Source organism: Mytilus edulis, chromosome 6 (assembly GCF_963676685.1).
Source record: "Mytilus edulis chromosome 6, xbMytEdul2.2, whole genome shotgun sequence".
In the NCBI taxonomy this organism is placed as follows: Eukaryota; Metazoa; Mollusca; class Bivalvia; order Mytilida; family Mytilidae; genus Mytilus; species Mytilus edulis.
Window position 1 is genome coordinate 12,083,377 of NC_092349.1, and position 22,307 is coordinate 12,105,683.

At 42.5% G+C, this 22,307-nt stretch overlaps 2 protein-coding genes across 4 annotated transcripts in view; one reads left to right on the forward strand and one right to left on the reverse strand.

Annotated features, from left to right (window-relative positions):
- LOC139527139 (uncharacterized) overlaps positions 1–10,799 on the reverse strand; it is a 37,975-nt gene extending 27,176 nt beyond the window's left edge. The window contains exons 1-3 of one of the 3 annotated variants that reach the window (XM_071322417.1): positions 10,682–10,797; positions 1,202–1,481; positions 209–438 (exon numbers count right to left, since the gene is read on the reverse strand). In XM_071322417.1, coding sequence (XP_071178518.1) covers positions 209–438; positions 1,202–1,418 — 447 coding nt within the window. In that variant the 5' untranslated portion in view covers positions 1,419–1,481; positions 10,682–10,797. Of the gene's footprint in view, positions 1–208; positions 439–1,201; positions 1,482–7,556; positions 7,650–10,681 lie in introns of those variants that run through there. The other 2 variants (XM_071322415.1, XM_071322416.1) reach the window with 2 other exon arrangements.
- Positions 10,800–10,802: 3 nt separating this feature from the next.
- LOC139527141 (uncharacterized) lies at positions 10,803–22,023 on the forward strand. Its single transcript, XM_071322418.1, has 2 exons — positions 10,803–10,959; positions 19,232–22,023. Exon 2 carries the CDS (start codon positions 19,971–19,973, stop codon positions 21,672–21,674), a length of 1,704 nt encoding a protein of 567 aa, XP_071178519.1. The 5' UTR covers positions 10,803–10,959; positions 19,232–19,970; the 3' UTR covers positions 21,675–22,023.
- The last annotated feature ends 284 nt before the right edge of the window (positions 22,024–22,307 follow it).

Sequence of the window (22,307 nt, forward strand, 5' to 3'; positions counted from 1 at the left end):
AGGCATGAGATAGGGAAAGCTCATACACTGCATCCCTATATCTTGTTCATTGAAAATTGTGAGATAAAACAAATACATGTTGGATCAATGATTTTGAAAAAGGCACCCATTAACATTTTCACTTGCGGTAGATCCCCTAGACCCTTCATAACCTGTAAGTAATATTATATATATAAAATCACTCATACTTAAGTTATGTAACACTTACATCAGATATATTACTCCATGCTATATTGAAATCACCAGTGGCCATTTTGTTACTATCATGATGGGCTAATATATTCCTGTACCATTTAATCCTTGCTAGATCAGGTCCTGGAGTTGTCTCCCTTGGTAGTGGTAAACTGTCAAAGCCATTGATTGGCTGAGTAACAGATGTCAGGTTTCTGATCAAGCAAATCATCAATGTTACATCAAATGTTGTGGAAACAGGTACACCTATAACATCGAAAGAATTATAATTAATAACATCTATAACATAAAAAGTAATAAAATCGGGTACACCGATAACATCTAAAATATTTGAACTAAGTTCACCTGTAACATCAGAAGTACAAATGTAATAGAATCAGGTACACCTATAACATCAAAAATATTGAAATTAAAAAGTAAAATCACAAAAATACTGAACTCATATCGGAAAATCCCTAATCACATGGCAAAATCAAATGACAAAACACATAAAAAAGAAATGGACAACAACTGTCGTATTCCTGACTTGTTACAGGTATTTTCAAATGTAGAAAATGGTGGATTATTTTCCTTGCACTAGATAATTATTTGTTTAAACTGGGATAACATTTTTAAATATACCATATATGCAACAGTATATTACCATAGGATGAAGATGAAGAAGAAGAAAGTAGCAACATTTTGAGGTGAATTCAATTACACATATACTCTCCACAGTGATGGATCTAGAAATTTTCATAAGAGGGGGCCCACTGAATGCCTAAGGGGGGGCTGATTCCGTTACGCTTCAATGATTTCCTATATAACCAACCAAAATTTTTCTGGTCCCCCTCTAAATCCGCCTCTGCTCCATATTAACATAAACTCATCATAGATACCAGGACTAAATTTTATATATACGCAAGACACGGGTTTCGTCTACAAAAGACTCATCAATGACGCTCGAATCCATGTTACTTAAATTCATTGCATTGGGGTTTTCTTAGCCATATAACATGTATAAACATACCATTTCTTGGAAACAACAGATTCCATTGAGCATGGTTCAAAACTCTCTTTAATTTTAAATCCTGAAGAGTGTTGTAGTTTGTATTCAGTGTTGAAGGTAGATGAGTAGGTGGAAATTCTCTATCAAAGTAGGAACGGACTGCTCTTGGTGACACTCCTTTCAATAACAAAGCTAAGCGTACATAATTCTCTTCTTCTTCCAAGAGGGGTGCCATCATTCAAATTATCTTTCTATTTACAATTGAAACCTATACCATTCTTAATAAGTGGTCCATGCGGTCCTGAAAAAAAATAAAAAATTCTACAAATGATAATTCAAAATAGCAAAACCTTAATTATCAACAGAGAAATAAGCTACATTTCCTTATTTAGAATATTGATAAGAGTGTTTTCGCTCCTGCTGTGTAAATGTACGAGGAACAATGTTGTAATGTATGTGTACATCTACAATACTTAAATAACAAGGTCCAATTTGTTAGCCGCATGACGCAACCAGATGCTCCGCAGGGCGCAGCTTTATACGACTGCAGAGGTCGAACCCTGAAAGGTTGGGGATAGTATGGACACAACATTCAAGCTGGATACAGCTCTGAATTTGGATTGTGATTAAATAGTTGACACAGCATAGGTTGCTGCCACAGAATGAATGTGGTCTAATGAACTCCTATTCAAACAATGATCTCAATTCAAATTTCTAATGGAGTTTGCAACAATCAATACCCATTTGAATACATCATAAAATATTAAAATATAAAATGTCATGCAGTCATGGTTAAAATTAATATTAATTTATAGTAACTTCTGAAAAAATAAATGGGGAATATGTCCAAAGGGACACAGATGATGCCCCCGCTAGCATATAACGTTATAAAAGGACATAACTCTAGAACTGTAAAAGTGAAGCTGCCAAAAATTGAACTTAAACTGAGTTTAGAGGTTAAATAAGCATTATATACACATTTCATTAAATTTAGTTGAGACAAACTTAAGTTAAGAGAACAGAAACTAAAAAATTCTTCAATTTTTCCATTTGTAAAGGGGCATAACACTAGAATGGTAATCAAAGTGCTTATAATAATGTTATAATCACTAAATGGGAAAGACTGCTTTAATTTATCAGTTGGTAGTAAAGTGAATATCGCATTGTATATTGTACAATACAATACAATACAATATTTTTATTGTCAATCAGGAACGCCCTATGAGAGCAGTGTAATTATAAGCAATTTATTACAATGATTATTGTTAGTTCTTAATGATTATTGTATATAGCATTGATTTAAGTTGATTCAACTACTATTCTGGACAAGAAAGATAACTCCAATTTTCAAAGATTTCATAAAGCATTGGTTTTAGGTGATTCAACAACCATTCTGGACAAAGAAAGATAACTCTAATTTATTTTCTTGACACTACAAAAATGCTTGTTTTTGGCCCCTTTTTGGACCTTTATTCCTAGACTTTTTGCCCAATAACCCACAAAACATATCCCAACCTTCTACTTATGGTATTAAAAATTGTCACCTGGTACAATTTCATAACAATTGAAATACTTATACACAACTTTTTGTACTGACACTAGATAAATGCTTGTTTTTGGGCCCTTTGGGCCCCTGATTCTAAACCTTAGGGACCATAACCCCCAAAACCAATCCCAAGCTTCCTTTTGTGGTTATAAACATTGTGTTAAAATTTTATTGATTTCTATTTTCTAATACTAAAGTTATTATCCGGAAACCATCCGTCTTCAGACGACGCTGATGACGACGTGATACCAATATACGACCGGAAAAAAATTGTCAATTATGCACGCCTTTATGACGTCATTTACCAGATAGAGGGGATTGCCTGTATCCCTGCACTATTAACGTTCATCAAGCGTCTAAGTGATCGTCATTGTGCAATATTTTGTTTTGTAAGTACTTAATCACAATTCCCTAATTACAGCAGTGCTGATTTTCAATTATGAAATTTAATTTGCCGAATAATTCGTGCAATTAGAGTATGATAGTTTTCCAACCACTCCCTCAACATTGGAACGGAAGTGGTGATGCACCTAAATGCACAAATGATGTTCACTAAAACCAGAGTTTTGACGGAAATGCATCGAACTTGAAAGTTGTCTATAGCATGTGTCACATGTACATGTAGTTTCAGGTTGTATGTATGTATCTTTATGCATGTTCTGTATATATATTCCTCCTTTAATGATAGCACGTAACCAAGGGTTATGATGTAAAGGTGGACATTAAGCATGTGCACTGTACAGTACAGATTTAATGTGAGCATTTGCCTTCCCAGTTGTAGTAAGAAAATTAGGATGGGCCCAGACTGATAGATCTTGAAACAGAGAAAAATGCTCTTTTTGGGATGTTGTCTCTTTGACTCATTCCTCATTTTCTTTCTCAATTTTATTTTAAAACTGTTCACCTTCATGTCATAACGCGTACAAACTTTTTCGAGCTGAATTTCAGTAATTAGGGGACATTTTTCTTATAATTTAAATAAAAGTTTCCAAAACATGTTCACTTTATTAATCATTATTTCATTGCACTTTGAAAAGCTTTTGATAACTTTGTGACACTTTCTCCTTTTCTTTTGGTTAATTATTGACATTTCTACATTGTTCTATACCCCTACAGAAAAAAAAGTTGAGGGCCAGTTGATGGCCATGTGGCGGACAGTTGAGGGCTAGGTGTTGAGCATTATAGCTCAACTCAAACCTGGCCAAGCACTGTATGTTGGATAGATGTCGCTCAACCGGCCCTCAACTGAAGCTGGCCATTAAGTTGAGGAAAAGTTGAGCAATTGATCTTTGGTTTTCATATAGTTGAGCAAAAGTTGAGCTTTCAGACTTTGAAATTTTTGTAGTTGAGGAAAAGTTGAGCATTCAGACTTTGAAATTTTTGTAGTTGAGGAAAAGTTGAGCGTTCATGCAGACTTTGATTTTTTTTTATAGTTGAGCAAAAGTTGAGCAATTAGAAATATGACCTGGTGATATAAATGTTATGTGCCATCTGTTTTATCTGTCTTTAGTGCAAATGGACAGGAAGTACTATTATAAATGTACACAAAGTTTGAGGCAAAATTAAGGGAAGCTTTCAATTTTATACATTTTTTCTGTATCTTAACTTAACTAAATCTTTGACATAAAGATAAAAAACAAACAGTATTTCTTTTATTATAAGATATATCAAATATTTAAGATTTAGGTAATTAACAGTTATTATTAGGGGCAAATCTCAAAGTGATCACACTGTCACAATACCCAAAAGAACCTCAAACATTTGAAATTTGAACTGGGTTTGAGCATGCACATGGCAAGCAAAGATGTCTTCTAGCTATCATGAATAAAATATGAAATTTACAATGAATGTAGATAAAAAAAAGTTACAAATAACTGTATTGACATTGAAAAGTGCAGTGTATTCTTCTGATGACATGACTCTTGGATTTAGGAAGATTGATGTTTAACACATATTTCTGGAAACATCTTTTGGTAAGGTCATTGGATTAGATTTGATTTCCACCATTTTGAATAGGATAATTATGCTCTTTTAGTTCAAAATAGTGATATTTAAAGTGTTTTCTTTATAAACTTTAAAGAGTGAAGAAAAAAGTGAGACAATATATTTATGCATTAATTTATATATTGTCAAAATGTGTAAGACAGGAGACATGTTTATTTTATTATTAAGACAATTTGTTTTAGAAAGTATTACTAATAAAATAAGAATATTCTAATATAATGAATTTGGTATAAAATTAGATATCTATTCTTATTTGCTAGATAACTTCTAAAAAGCAAGGATAAAGCATTCATGTAGTATGTTGTGAGTTAAGATCTTTCAGCAGTATTTTGGCTATAAAAATACACAATTTAAATTTATATTTTCTACAATGTGTAGTCATCAGTTTGCAATTACCACATAATGCTAAACTTTTTAAGACCTAGCCCTCAACTTTTAATGACCTGGCCCTCATCTATTGGCCACCTAGCCCTCAACTTTTAATGACCTGGCCCTCAACTGTTGGCCAGGTAGCCCTCAACTCTAATTGCTCAACTGTTGGACACCTAGCCCTCAACTATGATATTTTCTCAACGTTGCTCAACTAATTTGCATAAAGTTGAGTATTAATAGTTGAGGGCTACCTAATTTGCATGGCAAAAATCCAGCTAGACCTCAACTGGCCCTCAACTATTTGCCACAAGTTATGACTGGCTATTTTTTATTATTTTTAGAAAGTTGTGATTGGCTATTCAGTCTTTGTTCATCACCTGTTCATATTATAGGTGATTCATTCTGGGATAAATACACTCAAAACCAGATGTCCTGTAGTACATTGTTAAGGTTGAGGCCATATAGTTTGTTGACAGTAAAAATATGCATACGAGTTAAAAACAAAATGTGTTAAAAAAATAAACATATTTCACTGATAGCCATAAACGAAAAGGGGGTGGGGTCATGTATGTAGCAGGAGCAATTCTGCAGGGGATGCAGACCACAGCTTGTTCTAGATGGTGAAGTGATATATAAGAACACGATGGTCGCTTAATATAAAAGCGCCATCTAAATAAAAGAAAAACCAAAAAAACAATGAAAACAATATATAATTTATTCAATAAGTAGAATGCACTAACCTCATACATGTCATAGGGCAGATTTTAGTGCAGTTCAATAATTTAATTTAATATTAAATTCCAAACCACTTATATAAAATGATAAAGTCTCTCAACGAAGGTCATAAATTATTTATAGCAACAATGCAAATACTAAACTTTAGAACATAAATAAATATCTTTAACATGTTTAACAAATGAATTCAAAAAAGCAATATCTATTCAATTTATCAAATACTAGAACACACCCGCGAAATCGCGGGCATTCAGAGCGTAGTTTAAAGTATGTAAAGTGTTGTTGGAAGAATTTTGTAAAATACAGAATGACTGGAGAATTTCAGCAAAAGTATCATAAGTCATAGGTTATTGGGGACAGGAAAATGTTTTTTTACCCTCCACCTTTATTTCCAAAGTTCCCAATTTTTGGTTTTCTATCAATTTCAATATCAACATACATTTAGTATGTTATGAACATTTATTTAAGTAAATAAGGTCGCTAGTTTTCTCGTTTGCATTGTTTTACATTGTCATTTCGGGCCTTTTGAAGCTGAGTATGCGGTATGGGCTTTGCTCTTTGTTGAAGGCCGTACGGTGACCTATAGTTGTTAATATCTGTGTCATTTTGGTCTCTTGTGGAGAGTTGTCTTAACATGGCAATCATACCAAATCTTCTTTTTTTTTTATGTAATCAATGAATTTTGTAAAAGATTTAATGACTGGAGAATTTCAGAAAAAGTATCAAAAGTTCGCATGAATAATTTTAGCGCTTATTTGTATATTATGAACATTCATTACTATATTAAATAAAGCGTATTTACTTTCAATTCTAAGTTTACTAATCGATCCATGGTGATCATTGATATAATATACAGACCCTCTCTATTTAATAAACTCTGTGACCGCCGTGGATAGTAAACTTGAAAATGATAGAAAATACACTTTATTCGTAGTATATGTATGTTCAAAGTATACAGAAAAACGCAAACCGGAAGTCTAATCTGACTTAAAATTTCGTACAATGATGGGACAATATCCGGATGCCTTTTTTCTCGTTTTTCTCCTAAAATAACTCAATCTGAATAATCATATGAATGGATAACAAATGCGACTATGCACTGTACATATAGGACACAGAGGCGTGTTGATTAATTTATTCTGGAAAGAAGAGAAGCGACACCAAAAATGAGGTCTTCTCGTTTAATAGTATAGATGTACTGAAGAAGTATCATGTAAATCGTTAAATATAGAAACAAGCAACTTATATTTTTTCAAACAAGGGACATAACAATTACCTATAATCCTGTCTGGCAAATGTATTTAGAAACAATTACTAATTAAAAAAAAACACACACACACTGAAGCTAACATGTTTTTTTAGTTGAGACAAATTTATTGTTAATAAACAACTGACAAACTGTACCAGAAACAAACACTGTTTTTGGAACAAACTATACACTAAGAACGACAACTTGAACTAGTGATCATGTTAAGTAAACTCTTACAATGTCTCATTTGTTGATAATATAAACAAAAATTGATTTAAAAAAGTGGTAATATGTAGCAATTAATAAAAATCAGAATGCTGTAGTAAAAATAATCAGGAATTTGATCTGCTTTGCCGCCCAGAGATGCCGAAAAGTGAACTTGTATAAAATCATGTTTTCAGGTATCTAACATTGCTAACATATGTTGATATCACGATAACACATTGATAATACTGTCTTGTTAAATATACCTTATTGTCAAAGAATGCAGCAATAGTGTCGTTATCCATGGCCAAAGAAAAATGGTGATGATAAAGCATGCAATTCTGGAAATTGACCATCTCCGAAAATATAAAATTCTTAAATTAAGTTATCAGCCTTTTCGCGCCAGACGACTATCATGACTATTGAAATTCAAAAGACTAAACATATTACTTTAAATGTGTTTGGATTACTTCCCTTACACTGCTTTTAAATTGTCCATTAACCAGGAAACCCTTGTTTCCCCCCTTTTTTGCCCCTAAATCCTAAACGGTTTGAGCCATAACCGAGGGGCCTGATGGGGGGGGGGGTCTCATCACGATTCATGAGTTGATTTTTTTGTCAATCACGAGTCACAGAAAATAAATTTCCATGATCACGGATCACGAAAATATAAAAAGAGTATCACCAATCAATCTCGATAATAGAGATTCAGAAGCTGGTTGTTTGGTGCAATTAAGCTACAATCAAATACATTACTGGCTCATTACTTGTTTACATGTTGAATTCTCCCAGGTTCTAAATTAAATCGTTAAAAACAGTCACATTCTGACTTCTTTTATTGTATAATAATATTTCATAGAAATGTTTTACTGGCGTAAATACCACAGAACCACATCTGTGTTTTATCTTGAGGCTAAACTAAGAGATTATAAAGTATATATATTTATTTTGTCAATAAAATTTACTGCTGAGCCTGATTGTTCTCCCACTCCTGCTGGTTGTCCCTTGAAGAAAACTAAGACATTCTGGGGTGTCAATAACATTGTCCGTTTCTTCAGTGTAGTCCACATCTGATTCAGAAACTTGATCATAGTCCGTGTTACCTTCTTCAGCTATTGAAGGAAATGTGATTTTTTCACTTGTGGTACTGTAAGTTGCATTTTTGTACATATTAAGTGGTAATGTGCCAGTGTTGTACATTGTCGTTTGCTGTCGTACTGATCTTTGTCGAACACACTTTCCGAAATCCTGGGCCCACTCACGCATTTCTCGTTCCTGGTCCTTTGACAGCAGGGCTTTTGGTTTCAAGTGCTCCATAGCACTCAGGGACGACAATGGCATGTCATTTTCAGGAATAGGGTAATAAGAGGAGGGATGCGTAAAGTAGTAGGCAGCCCACAGGACACTCCTTTTTATTCCCTCATACACCGTATTGCTTAAGTTCCGGGCATGTTCTAACATAGTTGGTAATTGGCATTTGAAATGTCCAAGAGCATGTAAGTTTTCAACGCATACAGTGAGACAAGACAACATGTTAATGGGAATTGACGAATTAATTGACGTTATTTGACTTTGCAAATAACTCAGTTCACTATGGATCATGTCTACGGACTTCAAAGTTTTCGATGATATGGTTCCATCTGGCCCATTAAGTTGTCTGTCTGTGTCTAGAATAACTTGAACGCTTCGTACAGTTTCATGGAGATAGTCCGATAACCGTCGAACCAGGTCTTTTGCTTCCTCAAGATTAGCCCTTTCGACATTTTGATGTTTGAAATGTACCCCAAAAGCCTCAGTAAAAATGTATAACCTGTTTTACACAGGCTCAGATAATGAATTTTTCCACAGGAATCTTGAAATTTTATTGAAAAATTCTCACACCCATTTTTCACGTTTAAGGGATAAAATTTCAGATTCCTGTGCCTTTTCTTACTAGCTAAAATACGTGTCAGGAATATGTGAACCTGTTCTGGACTGTTATGTTAAAAAACAGACCTGGTTCTAACCAGCAGGTCATGAAAAACAGACCCCGTTCTAACCAGCAGGGCATGAAAAAGGGACCCCGTTTTGCGGCACACTCATACCACTAAAATTATAGGAAGTAGCCCCCCCCCCCCCCCCCGGATATATATATGGCATATAACATATATTTATATATTTAATATAGATATTCATAGATGTGGCAGGGTCAGATAAACAGTGGGGTCGGATCAACTGGGGCCGGCGGATGGACTAAGGGCTGAATCGACCTTATAAATAAATACATACATTATTATAGCAGTGACAATTTTTAATACCTTGTAAACTACACCCTTTTTCTATTTCGGGAAGCTCCAACTCCCATGTCGCCTGCGTGGAAATGCCGTATGTTTTGACACCTTCTTTGGTCTTCTCCAATCTACTTATTTTCACTTCCACTTCTTTGCCCAAACCTCTTTGGAGAGCTTCCTCCACAAGTCCGGTCTGTTCTTTTAAAATTGAACAAAAAGTTCTGAAAACGTTCACATCCGTTTTTTTAACACTGACCCTCTTTCTCTCTTTTCCTCCAATAAATTTATTTTCCTGTCCAAAACAGGTTGGATCTACATAAAATATCACAACCTCGACAATGTTATTGCTGTGGCTCTCAGCCATGGGGGCTGCCATAGCTTGCACTAATAAATGAACTAATTGCACTTTTAAAACTATCGCGCCACTTCAACTTTTTAAGCCAAGAAAGACAACTCAATGGAACTCTTTATTTCCGTAATGAAAAAAAAATATCACGAGAACGAAAAATATGTCTCAATCACGAAGAACGAACATAAAATTCCAATGAAAACGATTCACGAACAATGGTTTCATCACGAATCACGAAAAATAAATCTGTAGAAAAACGGATCACGATAGCGAAAATGCGCCGATCACGAAGAACGGAAATAACCCATCAGCCCCCTCATAACCACCCAAAGTCAATCCTAACCATCCCTTTGTGGTATGGAAACTTGTGGTATAATTTCAGAGAGATTCATACACCATTTCAAGTTATTAGATGTAAACTAGAAAAATGCTTATTTGGTCCCTTTTTTTACCCCATATTCATAAACTGTTAGGATCATAACCCCAAAAATCAATCACAACCTTCCTTTTGTGGATATAAACTTGTGTTTAAATTTCATTGATTTCTATTTACTTCTAGTAAAGTTATTGTCCGGAAACCAACTGTCTTTGGAAGACGACGACGTGATATCAATATACGACCGCATTTTTTTTTTGCGGTCGTATAAAAATTTAGTACTATATGATAAAAGGACGAGTTGGCGAAGGTACGAGTTGACATCCATCCGAGGACGATGACATGTGAAATCGAAAGTAGACTTAATTTTTACTGTGTTTTGTGTTTGATGTATACCTTACCATCTGTTTCAGTCTTGTTAAATTCAATTTATTAAACTGCTGCTGCTGTAAATCTTTACTTTGACTGTTCACACTGTGACCGTCAAAATTCTCCCTCACACAGGATGATTATGTAGTATTCGTTGGTATTAAGCCAGACCCTGCCGGAAGTGCACGATCCCATGATGCCTCTCTCTCTCTCTTTCCGGAAACATAATCTACAAGACTAACAGAAAATCCAAAAGAGACAATCGCCTTGAAATAAGACGCCTGAGACATCATCAAGCTTCTTGGGTAAGTTTCATATTTACTCGGGATCACAACATTGGCGCTGCGAGCACTTATTTGCGTGGTGCACTGCAAGTAATTGCTTATATTGTGATTTGAGGCGACGTTCGCTTCAACAGTGTTTCCCGCGGAAAAGGATTCGGGGGAAACCTTTACCGATCGTTTTTTGTTGTGTAATACTCTGGGAGAGAATATTACATAACATTACAGGGGTTTTGCAGCGCGGTAGAACCCCTGTTTTTTGTGTAGCATTGAGTATTCGTTGTTTTTTCGTATTTTCAAGACGACTTGGATCACGTGACCTGGGAGGAACGGGGAACCAGTCGTGTTGTTAATTGTTCTGTTTACCTCTGATAACTGCAGACCAGAAGGACGGGTTACCAGTAGTGTTATTGTTCTGTTCTGTTTGCTTCCGCCAATAACCGCAGACCAGAAGGACGGGTTACCCTATAAAGCGGAAGTTTTGTTATTCAATAAAAATAAAATAAAATAAAAACATCTGTATTATTAAAAGAGTTGGTTGTTGTTGTTTATTGATAAATAAATAAACTTGGTACGAAAACAGTGTTGATTGTTTACAGTTACAATGTCCATCATAAACATAAACACTTGTAGCTTTCAAGAGTTACTTCAGCTCCCAGGTATAGGAATAAAAACTGGGGAGCAAATTATGGACATAAGGGAGGGTAAGGGTTTTGTGACTGAGTCAGATCTAGCCACAATATCCCATCTTCGAGTGACAATGGCCCTCCTGTCTAGGCTAGACTTCAATCAAAATGGGGGTGGCCAAAATAATGGACCACCACCTGAAGCCCAAGGCAGGCACAATGAAATGTTAAGCAGGGTTAACACATTAATAGGTGGGGGACACGTTGCCTCACAAGGCACCCCAGCACGGGTACATGCCCAATCAGAATTTAAGCAAGAGGCATGGCATCAGGGGCAAAGTCCTGGACCCTGGAATGGTCCTAGTCAGATGGACTCTGCCTTTCTTGAGTGTAGCCCATATTCCGGGGATGCTGGAGCTAGACCTAAGACCCCAGGAAATTGGGATGGGGGATACAGGGAACAAATTACAAAAAATGAGTGGAGTCAACCCATGATGGGTGACCCAAACCAAAGTAACCCCCAACATCAAGGGAGTAGTATCAATGCCAAACAGCACTGGCCAGGGGAAGCCAGTGCATGGGACAAAACCGTTCCAACTAAAAGGGGCGCACCTTCATACCCCATGGGTCACACAAGCAACTATGCAGGTCAAGGGTCAGCACCCTGTACCCAACCAGCTCACACTGGTGGGGGACAGTATGAAACACCCCGCAGTAGGTATGGCAAGTGGCAAGACAATAGGGGCGAGGACCCCAGGCAAGGACCTGCCCCGACGTATGAAGAAAGACCAAACAACAGGGGTGAGGACCAAAGGCGGACCCCTGCCCGTGCCTATGGGGATAGACAGTCCCAAACTCAGTACAACCAAGGGTATACACCGGTGCCCCCACAAGGGGTCACCACTGGGGGGAGCTACGAGCAACATGCTTACCCAATGCCACACAATGAGGATAGGCCCAGGGAAAACATAAGGGGACCTGACAGCAGAGGTGGGGCACGAGCAACTTCAGGTGCAGTCTCTAAAGTTAGCAATGCCCCAAAAAATATCAAGTATGACGGGAAGGGCAACTGGCAGGCCTTTTTCACAAAATTTGCTAGATACGCAGAGGTTTGTGAATGGGGTCCCCAGGAATGTAAAGACCAACTTTGCTGGTGCCTTGAGGGGAAGGCCAGCGAATATTATGCCCTCATAACGGAAAGGGACAGGGAGGTAAGTTATAGGGAGCTTGTGGAAAAGCTTCACAAGCGCTTTGGTTTCAAGGCACTCCCCGAGACCGCCCGGGTTCAGTTTAACAATGCTCGGCAAGCCCCTGAGGAGTCTCTGGAGGACTGGGCTGACCGGGTGTTGTCCTTAGCCACTAGAGCCTTTAGAACCCTCCCTGATGACTATATGTATGAGCAGGCCGTGATGCGGCTGTGTCAGGGTATTGAAAATAAAGAGCTGGGGGTGCAAGTTTCTAATCTTCAGCCCCAAAGCATAGAGGAGGCCGTAGATAAAATACGGCTATTCCAGCACAATACCCAGGCAATATATGGGAGGTCAACCAGGCGTGAGGTTAGGCAGGTAATGGGTGGCCGGTATGATGACCACCAAGAGGTGTTCCAAGAGTACCAGGTACCGCAGGTAAGAGCCACTATGGCCCCAGAGAGGGCCCCAGTGAGTACTTGGAAAAGTGAATTGGAAAAGACCAATACAAAATTTGATAATAAGTTGGGTCAAGTGCATGAGAAATTGGATGACATGATGGACCAATTTAGGAAACTCCTCACTCGCCCTCCGGCAAGAAGCCCCTCACCGGGCGGACGGCCAGCTGGCGGAGGATGTTTCCACTGTGGGGAGAGAGGACATTTCAAACGGGACTGCCCAAAATTTAGGGGACGGTCACCATCAAGAAGCCCATCCCCATATAGAGGGTCTGGGAGGGAAAGTGTATGCTATAACTGCTATAAACCTGGGCATATGCGAAATGAGTGCCCAGATCTGCAGTCAAAAGAGAAAACGGTAACTTTTGCTGACCAATCTCGTATGGCACCAAGTTCGTTAAACTCCAACGGGGCAGCTCCACAGGTCAGAGCAAGCCCCCAAAAATAGAGTTTGGCCTGTCAACAGATGTGCAGTTTAGGGATCAAAATGTAGGGGAAGTAACCTTGGAATATCAGGGCCCAAAATCAGTTTGTCAGGGGAATGAGGTAATGCCCATACAAATACAAGAGGCAGAGGGGTTGTTATCAGTAGAGTCTGAAGGGGAGGGCACCCAGGACATAGAGTCTGTAAATAACCCAACCCCTGAGTGCCCATTAGAGGATAAGGAGAATGCTTCCTCCGATTCAGAGGAGGAAGTAATCCAAGACCATGGAGTTGACCGTCACTTGTCAAAAACACTGATATATGTGTTGCGGCATGGTGCCAGTAAATGGGGACTCAAGGTTCTCCCTGGGGGATTCGTGTATGTTGATGAGCTCCTGTCGAGGCACCCAGGATTGTCAGGGTACACTCTCAAGGAGCTCACCCGTCTGGTTGAGGTAGACGTGGACAAACGTTTCACTTTAGAGAGGGACCAAGATCATGGTTGGTGGAAAATAAAGGCAAACCAGGGGCATTCCATTGAAGTGGGATCTTTTGGTATGCCCTCTGTAGAGGAAAATACTGTTGCCCATGCCTACCACTACACAACCATGCTTGCCTGGGGGGATATAGAAGAGGAAGGGTTGAGACGGATGAATAGGCAGCACATTCATCTATTGAGTGAGGTACCCCCTACCTTCAAACCTCATTGGGAAGTACAGATAAAGATAGATGTACCAAGGGCTCAGGCCGAGGGTTACGAGTTCTATTGGGCACCCAGTAGGGCTATATTATGCCCGGGTAACCAGGCAGGAGTCTTGCCCGTCAAGTTCTTTAGGGAGGTTGTTCATCTAGACTCTGGAGAACAAATCAAATTTGGACCCCTTATTGTCCAGTCAGTGCTTACCCAAGATCAGGGGGACCCTGGGGGTGAGGAGAGGGGAGAAATACCAGGGAGCTTATGGTTTGAACGCGAAGATACAAGCCTGGCAGCAGTAGCTATGGCCAGTTATGGAGAACCCCAGGGTAGCTGGGACTCCACTGAAGACCACAGCCCTCCCAGGGCGGTAAGAACCATTGATACTGACCTGGAAAATAATGAGGAAGCCCATAACAGTGGGGCCTCCTCTTCAGAGGGGGAAGCAGACACTACATTGGTTGATGAGGAAAATGATTGTGAAATTGTCACTGTCTGTCAGCTCCGTTCCGGGACAGTATTTAGGGTACCCATAAAAGTTCAGGGGCAGAGTTTGTTTGCTGTGGTGGACACTGCAGCAGAAGTGACCCTAATATCAGAGGAGGTATACAGGTCCCTAAAGTCTGTGCCCCCCATCCTCAGGGAAGTCATCATGAATACAGCAGGAAAGGGGATGCAAATGAATGGGTATGTTGTCGGGCCCGTGAATTTGGAACTGGGTTCCAAACTCATACAAACAAATCTGTATGTGGCCCCTATAGAGGATGACATGCTGTTGGGTTTCGACTTATTAAGGGCACATTGCATCGACTTGCAAATGTCAGATGGACAGCTGCGGGTAGGAGACGAGGTCATACCCATGACTATGGGTAAGGTCGGGCAGGCACCAAGGGTAGCTAACGTGACAATCCGTGATAAAGTTACGGTGCCGCCCAATTCAGTGATGAAGCTCAGCTGCCAGGTTAACTGTGAAATGCCCAGTTATATTGTCGAGGCAGGCAGCCCCTCTGGTCTTTTGGTTCCCCGCACTTTACATGAGGCGGGGAGCCAACCAGTAGTATGTCTGATAAATACTTCAGATAAGCATGTACATGTGCGTCAGGGGGAATTAATTGCCCAGGCGGTAGAAGTTGAGAAAATAGAAGTCCCGGCAAAGGTACGTGTAGTAGGTACAGGGGGGGGGGGGGGTACTGGCCCAACAGAATCTGACCAGGGAGTCCCTGAGCACCTCAGAGATCTCTTTGATCGCTCCAAGACACTACTGGGAAGCCAAGAGCAAGAAGCCCTGGCATCTCTGTTAAGGGAGTATGGGGATGTCTTTGCAGCAAGTGAGTTTGATTTGGGGAATTTTTCGGCCATTGAACACCAAATTGACACTGCAGGACACCCCCCAATAAAGCAACGAATGAGAAGAACCCCTATTGGGTTTGCTCAAGAGGAGGAGACCCACTTAAAGAAAATGTTGGAGGCAGGGGTCATTCAGCCTTCAGTTTCTGAATGGTGCTCTGCCCCGGTACTGGTAAGAAAGAGGGACGGGGGGGTCAGGTGGTGCATTGATTATAGAGCTTTAAATTCTACCTGTGTAAAAGACGTATTTCCTCTAGCTTTAGTAGAAGAGTGCCTGGATACCCTTGCAGGGAATCGGTGGTACTCTAAGCTGGACGCTAACTCAGCGTATTGGCAAGTGAAAATCAAGGAGGAGGATAGGTCAAAAACCGCATTTATTTCAAAATACGGCCTTTTTGAGTTTGCCAGGATGGCATTCGGGCTCTGTAATGCCCCAGCTACTTATGCCAGGGTCATAAGCTTGGTTCTAAGGGGGTTAACCTGGGATATAGTGTTGGCCTTTCTGGACGACATTTTGGTTCTGGGAAAGGATATAGCTTCTCATTTGGCCAACCTGAGGGCGGTCTTACAGCGCTTTAGGGAATACGGCCTCAAGCTTAAGCCAAAGAAATGTGAACTGTTTCAAGAACAGGTAGAATTCCTGGGCAGACTAGTAAGCAGGCAGGGTATGAATATTGGCCCAGGCTATATAGAGGATGTGAAGAAATGGCCAGCCCCTCACAATACTAAAACGGTAGAGCGTTTTCTGGGGTTCGCCAATTATCACCGTGCTTTCATTGAGGGGTATTCTAAAATCGCAGTTCCCCATCAAGATGTTACAGGCAAAAGGTCGTTCACATGGGGGGAAAAACAGCAGGAGGCATTTGATAAACTGCGGGAGGCTCTCACCTCTGCACCCCTACTGACCCTGCCCAATACCTCTGATCCATTTATCCTAGATACAGATGCCTCAGACTATGCAATCGGGGCAGTCTTGTCCCAAGTACAAAATGGGGAGGAAAGGGTAGTTTGCTATGCCAGTTGTACTTTAACTCCAGAGCAACGGCGGTATTGCACCACCCGGAAGGAGCTCCTGGCCATAGTACGCTTCACCAGACAGTTCCGGCACTACTTGCTGGGAAGGAACTTTGTAGTCCGCACAGACCACAGTAGCCTCACCTGGCTGCTTCGCTTTAAGCAACCCCAAGGGCAGCTGGCCAGGTGGCTCGAGGAGTTGAGCCAATATCACATGGAGGTGCGACATAGGGCGGGCTCCAAACACATAAACGCGGATGCCCTGTCCAGAATGCCTGTTGACTCTCCATGTCAGGACTTTAAAACCGAGGTCAACTTGGCAACCCTGCCCTGTGGGGGTTGTCCATACTGTGCAAGGGCTCAAGCACAGTGGTCTAAATTTATGACTGATGTGGATGACGTGGTCCCATTGGCATCCAAAGGAACAGGTGTGGGGAAACGGTCTGTAAACGAAATACTGGTCACTGGCCAAAATTCTGATGAGGTTGGGTTTTTAGATGAAATACCGGTTGCCGATCCAAAACCAGCCGATGAGGGTATTTGCATATCACGAGTGACAGTGGCCACGGTGGGTAGAGATGTGGTGATAGTCCCAGATGACCCAGAATGTTCCATCCGGGTTGTCCAAGATGGGCTTGGGGTGGTTTTAGGGAAATATTCTGTTGAACAAATTTGTGACGCACAGAGCAAAGACCCGGAATTTAAGTGGCTCACTGAGTGGCTTGACGATAACAGTTGTCAACCTGCTCAGGGGGACCTGTTTCGAAGTAGCCAACCGGCAAAATTTTACTGGACAATCAAGGAGAGGTTCAGTAGGGATGAACGGGGAATGATAATGTATCATGCAAAAGACGGAGAGGGAAATAGGTTGCTGGTGCCCCGAGAATGGAGGAGGGACATTATGGAATTATGCCATGACATCCCCTCAGCTGGGCACCAGGGCATGACTAGAACCCAAGAAAGAGTAAAACAGTTTTACTACTGGCATGGGCTTAAAAGGGACTTGGAGGGCTATGTGGCAAGTTGTACGGCATGTAACCAGAGCAAGAAACCGAATAAGACTGCAAGGTGTCCAATGACAATGTTTCACGCTGGGGCTCCTATGGAGAGAGTGCACCTCGATTTTGTAGGGCCCCTACCAAAGTCAGACAGAGCAAATGAACACCTGCTCATGATTGTAGATCAATTCAGCAAGTGGGTGGAGTGTATCCCCCTCCCCTCTCAGACGGCTGAAGTCACGGCAAGGGCGGCTGTTAACGATTTTTTCTGTAGGTTTGGGTATCCATATGAAATATTTACAGACCAAGGCCGTAATTTCGAGAGTTTACTCTTCCAATCAGTTTGTGAATTGCTCCACATCCACAAGGCTCGGACCACCCCATATCGCCCTTCTGCTAATGGCCAGGTAGAGAGATTTAATCGAACCCTCCTGGCCTCCATCAGGTGTTTTGTGGGTACCAATCAGAAGACTTGGGACTTACACATTCCCCAATTAGCGGGGGCAATTAGGGCATCAGTGAATCGATCCACCGGGTTTACCCCCAATCGCCTCATGTTGGGCAGAGAGGTAAACCTCCCTGCTGAGTTAATGTTCAGGCCACCAAAAACGGGGCAACCTCCAGACCTGGCCGGGTATGTGGGTGACTTAGAAGAGGCTCTAAGGTCTGCCCATGAAATTGCGAAGGCAAACCTCAAGACCTCCCAGCTTAGAGCTAAGCAAGCATACGATCTTAGGGTAGTTGCTCGTCAGTACAAGGTAGGGGATGTTGTCTATAAGCTGGACACAGCTTCACTGCCAGGGAAGTGCAAAAAGCTAAACCCTATGTGGAGGGGGCCAGGGGTCATCCTAGCAAGAATCTCGCCTTACCTGTATAAGGTAAAAATGAAGAAAGCCCTCACCACGGTGAACCATGACCGTTTGAAGCTGTGTAGGGATAGGGAGCTACCGGTATGGGTCAATCGGGCAATAGAAGAGCTTCAAAATGGGGGTGTGGCCCAAGCAATGCAACCTAACAACCCAGTAACCCCTTCACAAGATAATGTTCAAGATCCTGTCAGGGTGGACCAGGTGCCCCCCACCCTACAATCAACTGAGGGTAGAAAAACAAATGCCTCAGAAAGTACTGGGGCACTGTACTGCACTTGCCGAGGACCTTATACGGGAGAGTTTATGATCTCCTGTGACAGGTGCAGTGAGTGGTACCATGGCAGGTGCGTGGGAATCTCTCCACAGGAGGCGGAAGAATGGGAGAACCAGGACTACATATGCTCTGGTTGTAAGATAAAACCAGATCCACCGCACGTTAGTCTGAACCCTACGGGACTGCGCAGGTCAGCCCGTAGGAAGGGTTCAGAATAGGGTGCTGTTATGATGCTGTTGTTGTACATAAGGAGTCTTTAAGTCATTGTAAATAGTTTCAGATATTGTAAATAGGGAGGCAACTATTTAACTACATTGGTATCTAGTTAGATAGCTGCTATATTGAACGACGAGGCCAGATGTAATTAAGTTGGGCCTTCAAATGTTGTATTTTTTGTATTTGCAGAAAAGACATGTCCAGTGACGAGGGGAGTTCAGGAGGCAGCCCAAAAAGAAGTTGGGATGCCGAGGAAAAGAAAGAGCAGAGAGAGGTAAGCCCCAGGGGACGACACCACGATAGGGTCCCCTCAGTTGAAAGGGTTGTCCCAAGCCAGGTTGATGCAAAGGGTCAGGATGGGGAGTTCGAAGCTAAGGTCCCAGGAAAAGACATCTCTGGGGACCACAGGGACTCCTCCCCAAAGGCTAGGGATACGGGTTCTGGGCTAGTTAGGGGCACCAGGGATGGGAGCCATGATTCCAGGGCCCGGTCAGGTAGCAGGGAGGACAGAGTTAGGGACCCCAGTGGAGGAAGGAGCCGCTGTTCCGTTTCCAGGAGCACTCCAGGGGCCGCTGTCCCGATGGCTAGGGACACCCCTGTGGGCATTCCAACCGACCGGGATGCTCACAGCGCGCCGCCACTGGGTAGGGGTTTTCAGGGGCGTAAGGAGACCACCCAAGAAAGGAAGAGAAGAAGGAGTCGACAGAAAGAGCGACAAGTCGAAGAGACAGCCAGGCTGTAGAGGGCACTAAGGGAGGCCCAACAGAGGCGGACACCAAACTCGTTCCAGGGAGGAGGAAGAAGGGACACAGGGGTGTCGTGGCAAAGGACACCCCAACATAACTACACGCCCACTGGGACAGGGGTGTCAGGACAAAGGACACCCCAGAAGTATAACACACCGAGAGGGACTGGGGTGTCGGGTTATATGACACCCCAGGGAGGCTGTCAGACGAGGAGGACTGGGATGTCAAGTCAAGGGACACCCCAACAAGACTACCAGCCGAGGGAGACTGGGGTGTTGGGCCAAGGGACACCCCAAGGAAACCAACAAGCCAGGGGGGCTGGGGTGTCAAGTCAAAGGGCACCCCAACCAGACTACAAGCCGAGGGAGACTGGGGTGTCAAGTCTAAGGACACCCCAACCTGACTACAAGCTGAGGGAGACTGGGGTGTCAGGCCAGAGGACACCCCAAGGACCTACACTGCCAAAGTTGATGGACATCCCCACCCTACAGCAGTGCCCCATCCAGGGTTGCCCCATAAGGGCATTGGATATTCAGCCACATGTGATGCTGGAACATGTGGCTGAAGTATTCGGAGAACAACGAGACCAACCAAGGGCTTCCCTCGCTCCAATCAGGGTAGCAGCACTACAGGCACAGGCCTGGATGCTAGTGGGTGGGGACCTAGAGGATTTGGTCACCCATGTGAATAGGCTGGAGATAACACGGCCCCACATCATTGGGCAGGCAGTCCAGGGGCAGATGGAGGAGGTATGCCGGGAAGGGGGACGACCAGTTCCCCCATACTTCTCAACAGCACCGGTCAACTCTCCTGGAGCCCTCATTGACTGGAGGGTCCAGGCAGCCATAATGGGGGAGTTGGGAGACAGGGCGGATGCGTTTAGGGGAATGTTTAGGCTGCAAGGTCCCCGGGCAGCCATGGGGTCCTCAGCAGGCCAGATAGGACAGGCAGAGGGGGGAATAGATCCGTTGAGGTCCCCCTCCGACTCCCCTCCAGGAAAAAAACTATTTGTGGACAGTGCAATCAGGAGTCCAACACCTCCAGCATTTGACTCTCACTTCCATTTAGACCGGGGGTGGAGGCAATGGAGGATGAACGGGAGGATGGACCGGCAACGGTTCATCGAGATGCGCCTTCCCACCCCCCCAAGAAACCCAGTGGACCTAGTAGGAGGGGTTATGGTGTATTGTGACCCAGGGACATGGCCATCTGCATTGGCATTGCAGGAACCCCCTGGAGGATCACCCTGGGTCACAGCAATAGGAGTCCACCCCAAAAAGGCCCAGCAGCTGGACGATAGTTCGTTCGACAAGATGGAACGGCTGCTGGGGTTGCCTGGGGTAAGGGCCATTGGAGAAGTTGGGTTGGACCAGAGCCAGCGGGACCCACCTCTTCAAAGGCAGGTTAGCACCCTAAGGTGGGTCCTAAATTTGTGCAAGGGGAGGCCAGAGGTTCCCCTCATTCTCCATATTAGAGGGGCTCCCGAGGATCGCCATAGTGCGGAGGCGCACCTGAAAGCCCTAACAATAGTCCGGGAGAGGGTGGACCCTCAGCAGAGGATCCATCTCCATTGCTTTGATGGGGGCAGGCAGGAAGCGAGGCGTTGGAGGGATGCCTTCCCCAATGTCTATTTTGGGTATACGGGGGAGGTAATCCGGTTTGACCAGGAACAAGGGCAAGTGGTGTCGTCCCTCCCCCTAGACAGGATACTACTGGAGAGTGATGCCCCCTATTTCAGGCCATCATGGGTGCCCAATCACAGCTATGGGCATCCCCAGTATATTGCCGAGGTGGCAATGGGACTTTTGGCCTTTAGGTCGGGGGACACCCTTTGGGCATTGCTGGAGGCCATCACCAGCAATGCACGAGTTCTGTATAGGGTGTAGGTAGTGGGAGCAGTTTTTGTGTACATAGGTGTAGATATCTGTAAACTTGTCCAGAGAGGACAGTTATTTTTAAGTTCATTTTGTTTTTATTATAGTAACTTACTAGCCCCACCTACATTTGTAATCAAGGGGGCATCACCAAGGATATGAGGGGACTGGGATCGTTGCTGGAAGGGGTAAGGGACTGGCTGTACGTTCCAACAGGGTTAACTTAATTTAGCAATCTCGAAAAGAAAACGAATAATTTGTACCCTTGTCTAATCTGGGCCCCTCTCATCTGAGGGGGCCCACCTGGAAAATACACTATTATTATTTTGGACAATTTGGCAATAAATAAAAAAAAAGAAAATTCTATACTTACAACAAACATATAAAACGGGGGGGAGTGTAGTATTCGTTGGTATTAAGCCAGACCCTGCCGGAAGTGCACGATCCAATGATGCCTCTCTCTCTCTCTTTCCGGAAACATAATCTACAAGACTAACAGAAAATCCAAAAGAGACAATCGCCTTGAAATAAGACGCCTGAGACATCATCAAGCTTCTTGGGTAAGTTTCATATTTACTCGGGATCACAACAATTAGGACGATTACCAAACAAACAAATCGGATAATTCTGCGCCCTCTAACGGTC